An 11,610-nucleotide genomic window follows, 5' to 3' on the forward strand; every position below is an offset into this window, starting at 1 on the left:
CCCCTCCACATCCCTGGGGTGAGGCAGGCTGCACTCACCAGAGCAGCTCTGATGGCACCTGGGCTCCAGAAGATTCAGGCCAGCACATCCCATGGAAAATCCTGCATAAATAAAGAAGATGGGGATTATTTCTAGATGTTTCTCTATTTTTTTTCCCCTCCACATCCCTGGGGTGAGGCAGGCTGCACACCCTAGGGAGGTGCCTTCAGCTCAGCACCAGGAAGCCCGAAGCCACCCTGTGCCACCAAGCTGCCACTCCTGCACCAGCCAGACCTGAGCAGGGTTCCCAGCACAGAACGTGGGATTTACTGCCTTCCCAGCCCCAGGGGGGCTGCTCCCACCGGGATTCACAGCCTTCCCAGCCCCAGGGGGGCTGCTCCCACCGGGATTCACAGCCTTCCCAGCCCCAGGGGGGGGCTGCTCCCACCAGGACCCCCCTGTGGTGCTCCCAGGGCTGGAAGCTGGGAGGAGGCAACACACAGAAACCAGCCCGTGAAGTGACACAACAGCAACAGACTCTAAAGATCAATCAGTCCTGCATCAGCCCCCAAGGCTTTGGAGCCAGGAATTCCCCCAGGATTGAAGCCACTTCAGTGTTTTCCCAGTGAGGGATGGGTTGGGTACCAGGCAGCATCACTGGAGTGCAGAAGGTGCCTTCCCAAATTATCTGCCCCCTCACTGCCTGCCCAAGCTCCTCCAACCAGGCCAACACTCTCAGCAAAGCAGGAAAACAGGATTTTGAGTGGCAAGACCCCATTGTGGCTTCAATTTTAACCCCAACTGGGGGGAGGGGGGGGAAAGCAGGGAGTTGGGAGAATCATTTTTTTCATTAAAATTGATCCATAATGAAAATAGACTTTGAATGGGAAAAGTTGAGTGCAAATGGAAGCTTTTAAAGATTCTTTTGACTGACAATAACCTGAAGACCCTCCAGGAACTCCAGCCCAGAATAATCAGATTAAATGGAAAGTAATATAGGATCCTGAAATTCATCCCATGCTGGTCTAAACTTGTAGCAGCTGGATAATTTAGCCTACAGGTTTGTGCCTCATGCCCAGCAGTTCACACTGAATTGTTTGGCCAAACTTAATCTACTGGGAAGGCAAAAACCCCTTTTCCTTTAATATGTGTTAAAGTAAAGCCAGCTTCTCCAAGCAGCTGGGAGCAGGGAATGTGTATGGCTACAGGGATTTCCTAAGGGAACTCCCAGACTGGAGTTTGGCTACTTTAAAATAAATAACTCCAATTCAGAAATGATTCAGGACTAAGGAGATCTCGGGGTTGGTGCATTGTGGATAATGCCTGGTGATTCCTGCACCAGGAGCTGCCGCAGGTACAAGTTCATGTTCTCCAAGAGCTCCTCACTGAGGGGGCCACATTCCCAAAACACAAACCAAATCCATGCTTTCAGCCAGAGGAATGTCTGAAAAGGTGACCTGGGTGGATTCAGTGAGGCCCTGGCACAGGTTGCCCAGAGAAGCTGTGGCTGCCCCATCCCTGCAAGTGTCCAAGGCCAGGTTGGAGCAACCTGGATAGTGGAAGGTGTCCCTACCCATGGCAGGGGGTTTGAAATGAGATGACTTTTAAGGTCCCTTCCAACCCAAACCATTCCAGGATTGTATAATTCTAAACCAAAGGGAAGGAATGACCTCCCCCCCCAAATTTTAAGGGTTTTACACCAACCCCAGAGGGTTTTATAAAGGAAGGTTGTTGGTTGGAGGGGGTTTGGCCAGGGGCAGATGCCTCACAACCAACCTGATAATGATGGAGTTGGAGCAGAAATAAACTCCAGTGGGAAAACCAAACTCCCAAACAGAAATCCCTCCTTAAGGATTTCCCAGGTGAACAGTCAGTTCCTGGGGGTGAGTAAAGCCGTGGCACAGTAACACACAGGACAGGTTTCCACCTCACCACCAGAAGACACCTCTCCTGGAGGGCCTGGAGGTGGGCAGATGGTTTCAAGGGAACACCTTGAAAGTCCTTCCACTTGATATTCAATGGAGTTTGAGCCAAAACTCCATTGAGTTTGGGAAGGGTAATAAGGTGACCAAAGTATCCAGACCCTCTGGGAATCCCTGGATGGCCCCATCCCATCCCACCACCCCACTAACATGGGCATCATCCCTTCCAGCTCACTCCAAACCCCACTGCTGGGGTTTCCCAAATGATGCACGCACAGATCATTTACCCATGGACGAGGGATGAGCTAAACCCCATCTGTCTGCACACACTCACTGTCTGTTCCCTGGCAGCAACCACAGGAAGAGACACCTAGATGTGGGATTCAGAAAGAAACCTGGGGAGGCTCCGTGTTTTGGGGGAAGAGCAGGCGGGATGAGCTCGAGATCCGACGCCCCCCGGCCGGTGGGAACGTGGGGAAACACAAACCCAGCTGGGCTTGCAAGGGGGTCTCGTGCTTCCAAAAGCCTGTAATCTCAGAAAAAAAGGGAAAAAAGTCAGTTATACCTCACTTATACTAAGTTTGTATACTTGGAATACCCCAAGGGTCAATAACTTCCATCTAGGAAAAGAAAATCAAAACTAAACCAGCTCGGGTTTGATCCAAGAATGTCCCGAGGTGCTCCCGGGAATGGTGGAGCCGGGAATGGTGGAGCCTGAGCTGCCCAGGGTGGGTGTGGGGTGAGCAGCCCAGCCATGGCTCAGCCCTGGCACCTCCTCGGACCTCACAGACAAACAGGAGGAGGGAGTGGGATCAGATCAGGCTCCGGGTCAGGGCATGAGCCGGGAAAACACAGCCAAGACAAGACCATTGTCCCAGAGGATTCAGCCCATCCTGGTTTGGACTGATGGACCCAAACTCTGCACCCCAGAGCTGGTGGGGATGTTGTCAGGACCCTGGTCCTCCTGGTGGGTGTCCTTGTGTCCCATCCCCTCTTCAAAGACACCGGAGACTCAGAGCTGGGCGGGAGCAGCCCCAGCCAGAGTTATCCTTCCCCTGGATTTATGGCACTGCCTCAGGAATGCCACAGCCTTTTCCCTCCAGTGCACAGCTCAGGGAGAAAAAAAACCTCTCCACAGAACCTTCCAGCCAACAGATAACACAATGTGGTTCCGATTTCCTCACCCCCCCCACCCCACTCCGAAGAATTGTTTCTTTTCTTTTCAAAAATCTTGTCCCAGGGAAACGTTTCCAATTTAATCCCCTGCCTGCACCTTCCCTCTGCCTTTGAATGGGTATTATCTTCCAGGAGCGGAGCGGGGAGTTTTGATTTAAAAAAAAAAAATAAAAAAAAGGGGGGAAAAAAAGAAATAAAGCTTAACAAGCAGCAAACAGGAATGGGAATGCTGGTCTGGGATCCATTATCCCTGACCCAGAGGTTGGGAAGCAAAAGAAATTAATTAAATTGGTGAGGGGGGAGGCCAGCACTGTTTGCTGCTGGTGTCCAGCCCATGAGGGATGTCCAGGGGGTGTCTGTCACCCACCACCCATCCAGGGGGACACCCTCACCCCTGAGGCTGCCACGGAGACCTTGGAGCTGCCCAGTTTGTTCCCATTAGAGCTGAAGGATGGCCAGGATGGGGCACAGGCACCACAGCTGAGGGGCAGAATCACTTCTTAAAATCCCATAAATCCCCCAGATTTGCCTGGAGGATCCCAAGGCAGAGACCCCTGGCAGAGGGAGGGGTGCCACCATGGAGGTGGGATCCTAAAAGGGGCTTTCTCCCGTGGCCAGGAGCTGGGATGTCTGACCCTCCCAGCTCCCTCCAGCACCTCCCAGGACCCCGCAGAGCCTCACCACTGGTCCCACAGGACCTCAAACCCTCCCAGCTCCCCAGGCATGAGGCCACATGAGGGTCCTCCTGCTGCCTCCATCCATCCTGAGCTGCATCCACTGGAGCAGCTTGGCAGGAAAATCAATCCCAAACAAGAGGGAGCCCCGTGGAAATGTGCACTGGAGAAGGGAAGGAACTGTCCACTCACAGCCCTGGGTCACCAGGACAGGGATCAAACACTAGGACACGACACCAGATTCTCCCTCAAACCCAAAGAAATGCCACAACCCCCAGGACTCACCTTATTTCTCACCTGTCATCCCGTTCCCACGGGAGCTGGCACATCCCAGTGAGCCACACCAGGATGGCAGCAGGGGCTGCCCCAGGGCTGGGCTGTCCTCCCAGGGCTCCTTCTTCTATTCCTTTTTAACACTTTCAGGAAAAATACCCCCCCCTTGAAGCTCCTGCTGGTTGTTCAAGAGCTGTTTGCTTTCATCCCTTTCCAGGAACACGCTCTGGGTGGTGCCCAATTGGTACATGTGGGCAAAAAGGTGGGAAGAAACACGGCAAATGGCACTTCTGTGCCCACACCCACAGCCCACAGTGCCCTGTGTCGGTGCCAGGGTCACCTCCTGGTTCACTTTCCCCAGTTTAGACCCGTTTTCCTTTCGAAACCACATTCAGCTGGTTCTGGCAGTGGGAGGGGACGAGCTCAGCCCTGGGCATGGAGGCAGAGATGTGGCCACCACCTCTGTCTGCCATGGTGGCCACTGGTCCTTTCCAGGTTGGTGGCCCTGGGGAGGGCCTTTGTCTCCCACGGTGGCCACTGGTCCCTTCAGGCTGGTGGCCCAGGGCAGGGTGGCTCTGTCCCAGCCCCAACCCTCTCTGAGCCTGGCACACAGCAACAGCCTTCTCCTTCCACAGGGCTTGGGCTGGATCTGCCCTGGAAGGGTGAAATCCTTACTGCAGCTTTCTGCCCACTGGATTCCTTCCTGGAGGGGAAGAGGTGAATGTCACTCCAAAAACTCAGAGGGAAAGGCCTGGAAAGCTCCTTTCTGGGCTTGTCCCTGCCCCTCTCCCTCTTGGCTGCGTGGCCGTGGTGCTGGCGGTGCTGGATCGTGCCCGTGGGATGCTCAGCTCCTCCTGGAGCAAACACCTCTGGCACGACCTCCAGCAGGTCCCCAGACAGGCAGATCTCAGCCCTGGGAACGCTGACAAAACCCCTCAGTTATAAATCCCAGGTTTAAGCAAACAGGAGGTTTAAGCAGCCCAGGGAACACAGGAGCTGTTTGACGCCGGAGGGGCCGGCGCAGACCCGGCGGCTCCGGCTGCTCTGGCAGTGATGGGACAGGGATGGAGCAGCCACACAGGGCTGTGCTTGTCCTCGGGGTGAGTCACAGAGCCCACACAGCCTCTCCAGCACGGAGCTATTTGGGGTTTCTCAGCAAACCTGTGGTTTCTGCAGGCGGCCCAGAACAGGGGCTCGTGTGTTGCTTTGATCTCGTTCCTCCCCGCAGAAGGACCTCGTGCAGCAGAACAGGCTGAGAAGCCATCAGGTGGGACAAACTGCCTGGCCAGATGCTGTTTCAGATGTGTCCACGTTCCTGTTCTCTCTCCCATCACAGATTTGGGCTCACCCAGCAGGACCCACGTGGTGGGACAATCTGGGGTGATTTTAAGCCCAAAAAGAGAAGAGGGGAGCCTCGAACACAAACAGAAACTCAGGGTGAGGCCCCAGCATTGTTTTCCCCAGCCTGGGGGTATTAATTACCCAGCCTGGCTTTCCATGCTGCCCCAGGGATGAACTGTGGGACAGCTGGACCATGCCAGGCAGGCAGGACACACAGTCCTGAACCTGCAGTGAGAAGGTGGTGACCAGACCCTCCCCAGGGACAGCAAGGGCAGTGTGGGGACAGTGTGCTGGGAATAAAGAAACTGTTGTCTTAGTGCTGGTGGTGCACATGGGGGTGGGATGGGATGGGGTGGGATGGAGGAGCAGTGCCCTGTGCCAGGCCAACTCACCTCCACACGAGCTGTCTGAGCAGCAGGACCCAACAGCCCTGCCCGATGCCCAGCCCCAGGGAAGGGACACTTGCTGAGTCAGGAGACCTCCCCAGAATCTCCCCCTGTACCTCTACAGCCATCACACAATGCAGTGGTCAAAGCAACCCCAACACCTGCCCCAAACCCATCGTGGTGTTTGTTCACCTCTTTCCCAAATTCTGGAGCTGACGACCTCCAAGAGCCTGGCAAAAGAAATCAACCACTGAGATGAGAAAAAACCAGATCAGACCAGCAGGTGGACAGGTTGGCTGGGAATCTTCCACAACAGGTGTGTAAACAAGGATATGGATAAAAAATACAGAGAGGCAAGACATGTTTGGAAGGGGAGCTGCCTCCTCCCCTCTCCCCAGCTGGTCCTTTGTGCCCCTCTGTCCTCCTCCGTCAGTCCCTCACGGGGAATGGCCAATTCCTGTCCTCATAGAACTTCTTCAGGCCCTGCAGGTTGACAGGGGGGAAGTAGGGCCCAATCCTCTTCCGAATCCACCACCTGCCCTCGCTGGCGTGCTTCCCCCCGGGCCGGCTGAACTTGTACTTGAAGTGTTCCCCACGGATCCACCTGCAGGAACAAAGCACAGGAGCTCAGGGTTTGGGAGGAGGCACAAAGCCCTCGGATCCCATTCTTGTTCTGCTGGGATTGGGAGTTTCTGAGCCTTTCCGTAGCCGGATGGAGAAATCAGCTCGAGGGTGTCCAGCCTGGCTGGCTCTGCATCCCAGTGCTCCATCCGTCCATCCTTCCATCCATCCTCGGGATGCCCACAGCTAGCAGCACCAACACAGCCATCCCTGCTGGAGCAAGACATTGGGGAGCTCCTGGGCCCCTCTTGATGCCATTTAGGAACGTCGGCATCCAAATGGGAACGATGCCCGAGGCAGAGGAGCTTCAACAGCCCCAGCCCGCGCGCTCCCCACGCACCTCCCCACAGCCAAGCTGAAAAGAATAATAATAAAAGGAGGAATAATATAATTTTTTCTTTTCTGAGGCAACTCTGGAGTATTTCTGCCCGGGATATTTTAGGGAGAGGGTCTGACTGCCACCCCAGCTGCCCCACCATCCCTCTGGCCCAGCTCCTTGGTTTCTGAGCGCAGCTCCGAGCGTGGCTGCTCCGGGAGGTGACAGCGGAGCAGGGCTGAAGGCAGTGCAGAAAGCAGCATTCAGCAGTGTCGGGCAACACTCAGGGAGCTGCCCACGCCGTGGGCCGGGGGGTTGGGTCCCCCTTGATGTCGGGGCGCTGACAGGGCCCGCGGTAACACCCCCCGCCGCTCCCTCCTGCGAGCGCGTCGCCGCCGTCGCGGGGCGAGTTCATAAAACACCCCACAAAATAAAAATGTCAAAGTCATGTCAGTGCTCATTTAGACCCGCTTTGCTCCACTACTAAAATACAAACCCTGCTACTGAGCGGGGCACGGCGCTCCCGCAGCTGCGGGACCCCGGGGCGGCGCCTCGGCCAGCCGGGAAGGTCCTTCCCACTGCTAAAATAATTAGGGACGACTCCGATGGATTTGCCATTAGTGCTCGCCTTCGGAACGCCGAGGGGAGCGGGGCAGAGGGCAGGGCGTGGATAAGGCTGTGCCCAGTTAAAGGTTTGCTGCCAGCCCATCCCAACAGCTCAGTTCCAATCCTGCTGGTGCCCAGCTGGGCACGACAGGAAGGATTCTCCTGCCAGACCATGGGGACATGGATTGCCCAGGGAGGTGTGGAGTCCCCAGCCCTGGAGGTGTCCAAGGAAGGCCTGGCCGTGGCACTCAGTGCTCTGGGCTGGGGGACAAGGTGGGGATGGGGCACAGGGGGGACTCCATGGTCTCAGAGGTCTTTTCCAACAAAAAGGGCTCTGGAATTCTGTGTTCATCACACCCATCACTTTTTCCACAGAAGCTGTGGCTGCCCCATCCCTGGAAGTGTTCAAGGCCAGGTTGGACACAGCTTGGAGCAACCTGGTCTAGTGGAAGGTGTCCCTGCCCCTGGCAGGGGGTGGATCAAGGTGAGCTTTAAGGTTTCTGTCAACCCAAACCACTCCAGGATTTTATGATTCTACAATCTCCATGTTTCCCCCTCCTCTGAGGAGGAAGGAAGGTAAATGGGAATAGGGGACAATGCCACAGCCCTGGCTGGGGTTTGGGATGCACAAACCTGCATCTCCCCCCAGGAATGCTGCCCTGCAGCTGCAGGCTCTTTTACAGCCAGGGCCATTCCTACACCCCTCTTTTCTGAGGCTGGGAAAGGCCAAACTGGGCTGAAATGTTACTCCCACAAGGTTTCCTTTGCAGGAGCACAAAAGTTTCCTGTTAATAATTAGAGTGTTACTGAGCAGCCACATCCCCAAGTCCAGGTACCCCACAGCTCCTCTCCGGGACAGTCAGAGATTCCCAAGCTGTGCTGCTTGATTGCTTTCTTGAATTCCAAGACCATATCCACCTCAAAAAACAGATCCATCTCCCCAAGAAGCTCCAGAGACTGAGTTTATGCCAGTCCCTCTCCTGCTCCCCTCGTTGTCACCAAGTTTTGGGGTTTTCCTTCACTAAGCAACTGCAGAGCATCTCCCAAGCTGGACTCACCTCCATGTGCCCCCAAAGCATGTGTGCCCCATGCTGAAGGAACCATCTGCAAATCCCACCTGGCAAAACTCCCATTTTCTAGGGATGCAGAGCACAGTTGCCTTATCTGAGCTCTGGGGCAGACCCAGACATCAGGAGATGTCTCTGCTCAGCCATAGGCACCTTCTCCCCAACCTCAAGGGCTGTCCCACAACCCCTCTGGAATGAAAATTTCCTCGTCCTTTCCAATGGCCTTGCCTGCCCAGATTAACTCCTATCTATCATCTGATTTGGGATGATTTCTCCCATCTGTTCCCTGCCCATTAAAACGTTTGCCATCAAAGGCCCCGGCGTGTAAAACTAGAACCGTGTGAGCATCAAAGCGACCACGGCCCACTGAGGAGGCATTTTTGTGGCCCAGACTTTGCCTTTCTATCCAACCAAAGTTCTGCTCAGAGCCCAAATCAATGTGAGAGCCCCCCCAACCCTCCCCAACCTCTAAATTCAGCCACCACTTGTCCCAGCCCTGGGGGGGCTTCCCCCAGTCTGCTCCACCAGGAATACTGGGATGCACGGTCCACCCCAGGATAAGATCCATGGAGAGAGAGCTGCACAGCTCCGTGGGCTGTGGAATTTGTAAGCTCCATGGAGATGAGCTCTTCCAGGAGCTGAACCACTCGCCCAGGGATGAGCTATAAAGCTCACAGCTCTTCCTGCACCCCCAACTTCTCCGGGATACAGGACCTCGAGCTTTCCACTGTGATAACAGAGGAACCAAAGAGCCTTCCCATGGCTGCAGCAGGAAAAACTGCAGTGGGAATGCCTCTGGACACCAACATCCCTCTGAGCACCCAAACACAGCAGCAGCATCCACACCCTGAGCTATCCATCCTCTCCATCCTTCCCGGGGTTAGGGGCTGTGGGGGAGAGGCAGAAAACCTGGAACCCGTGGGAATATTTCCTTGCAGGGCTCATGATGTAAAAGCTGCAGAGTTTAATACTCACTGGAGCCCCTCATTTCAGGGCTCACAGAGTTTACAAGCTCTCCCAGTATTTATAACCTACCTGGGTGCCTCAGTCCTGAAATTATGGGATTTCCCAACTCCTCCAGTGCTGCCTCAATGCTCCCGCTCCCTCCTCCTGGGATTCAGGGAGTGAACACCCTCCTGCACTCACAGGGAAAGCATTAATACCCCAGAGTCCATCATTTCAGGGTGTACCAGCCCCACCTGGAGCCCAGGACAGGTTGTAACCGAGGTGAGACACCTGTGTGCAGAGCAGGACACCACAGCAGGTCACCTGAGCAGCAAGTGTTGGTGTTTTGTGCAAGTCTGGGGCTCACACAAAGAACTTCCAGCTGGTGGAAGGGACCACAGGCCTTGGAGCCCACCTGAGGCAGGAGAGTGAACCTGCAGGAGCCTGGAGAAATGGGAACATCTTCAAGAAGGCCAGGAAGGAGCTGTGGGACCTCACCTGCATCACAAGGAGTTTGAGGCCCCAGGTGGTCACTGACTCATGGGTCAGAGGAGACAGACAGGTCAGGAAGGATGATCCTGGCTGCAAGCAGTTTCCCAGGATTTACTGAGCAAACACAGCTCCTCCTGGCTCCTTGGGAAGCAACAGGCACCAGCTACCATTTAAAAATGGTTTTAAACTGAAAGAAGGTATGTTTAGATGGGATATTGGGAAGAAATTGTTCCCTGGGAGGGTGGGGAGGCCCTGGCACAGGTTGCCCAGAGAAGCTGTGGCTGCCCCATCCCTGCAAGTGTCCAAGGCCAGGTTGGAGCAACCTGGAATAGGGGAAGGTGTCCCTGCCCATGGCAGGGGGTGGGACTGGATGGCATTCAAAGGAGATGGCAAACCCTCTCTGCTATGACAACAACAAGGCACACAAAGGCCCCTTGGGCAACTTCTGAGCCCAACGGTGGTGCCAGGAGAGCGACGGAGCCGACGGAAGGCGGAGGATCAGCCGGCGCCCAGGAGGACCCACCACCCTTCTGGGCAAGCACCCACCCTCCATCCCCACCCAGACTGGGCAAGGCCACGGCCTCAGGGAGGGCAGAGAGGCTAAAAATAATCAGCCTGATGTTGAGAAGCAGGGCCTGCAGCCCCGCAGATGCCCGGGAGCAGCTGCGCCGCGGCCGCCGGGGCGTCGCTCGTATATCAGCCCCTTATGACATCGCCCAACTGGACGTGTTAAAAATTAGCAGCAATATTGGAGTTGTTGGGATGGAGGGTAAATCTCCCAGACAGCTGTAATTAGTTCCAGAGGGTGCAGCTGTCTCCCTGCAACAGCTGAGGGGTTCCAGGGAAAACACCCGAGCCGGTGCTTTCTGGTGGAATTAATGGCCTGACAGGGCTGGGAGGGGGAAGAAAGAAACCAAAACACGGGGGCGTCTTTGGGGTTTGGGAGGGTTTTGGGTGGTTTTTTTTTTTGGTTGTTTTTCTTTTATCTCAGGGTTTCCCACTCTGCTGTAAATCAGGGAGCAAGTGGTGGTGGTGGAAAGCACAAATCCATCACGGTAACAGAGCCTCCATCATCGCTCTCCCGCCTGTTCTTGCCCTGGTAGTGGGAGGGATCATAAATCCAGCTGGGCCCAAGTCTGCAGGGTAAGGGCAGTTTTATGGGTTGTTTTTCAATGCCACTGACCCCCGAGGCTCCTGCAAGGTCTGGCAAGAGCATCCCATGGGCAGTTTGTCCTCAAAACTCCCTTGGGGGAGGTGGCAAAGTGGGTTTTTTCCCCCATGGAACAGTTAGAAAGGGAGGCTTGGAGTCTGTGACTGTACCAAAGGCTGAGCAACCCCTGGGGGAAGGAAACCTTCCAGCTTTGGTTGACATCACCAAGGAAGAGAGATCCCATGGCCACGTGGTGCTGTCCTGACCATGGGGAAGCTGCCCCACAGCCACCAGAGGTGATTGGAAATCAGATTTCCCACCCTGGGGGAAATCCTGGTGTTTTGGGATGAGCTCTGCCCTCCCTCATGCTGAAATACTGAGGTTGTTCTTACCAAAAGAAAATCCCTTCAACTCTCCTTCAGGACCATGGAATCATTTCATTCTGATAATGAATTCTGATGATGAATTAAAGATTTTCTTTTCAATTATAGTGCACAAGGAAAGAAGAAACAAACTGCAGTAAAACATCTCCCTTGTGAAACCCTGTGGGAAAGCCAAACCCACCCGTATTTATACATTTTTACCTCAGAGGATCCTGTCACCTTCCAGGTGCACCACTCCTGTCTCCTCCAAAAACATTTTGGGAGAGACCTTGCACCCAG

General features: G+C 54.9%; 1 protein-coding gene across 1 annotated transcript in view; it reads right to left on the reverse strand.

Moving 5' to 3' along the window:
- Positions 1 to 6,035: 6,035 nt before the first annotated feature.
- Positions 6,036 to 11,610, reverse strand: part of LMF1 (lipase maturation factor 1) — a 150,725-nt gene continuing 145,150 nt past the window's right edge. The window contains exon 11 of the mRNA XM_018067618.2: positions 6,036 to 6,355. Coding sequence (XP_017923107.2) covers positions 6,181 to 6,355 — 175 coding nt within the window. The 3' untranslated portion in view covers positions 6,036 to 6,180. The remainder of the gene's footprint in view (positions 6,356 to 11,610) is intronic.

Source organism: Manacus vitellinus, unplaced genomic scaffold (genome assembly GCF_001715985.3).
Source record: "Manacus vitellinus isolate BGI_N305 unplaced genomic scaffold, ASM171598v3 scaffold_12_pilon, whole genome shotgun sequence".
NCBI classification, from domain to species: domain Eukaryota; kingdom Metazoa; phylum Chordata; class Aves; order Passeriformes; family Pipridae; genus Manacus; species Manacus vitellinus.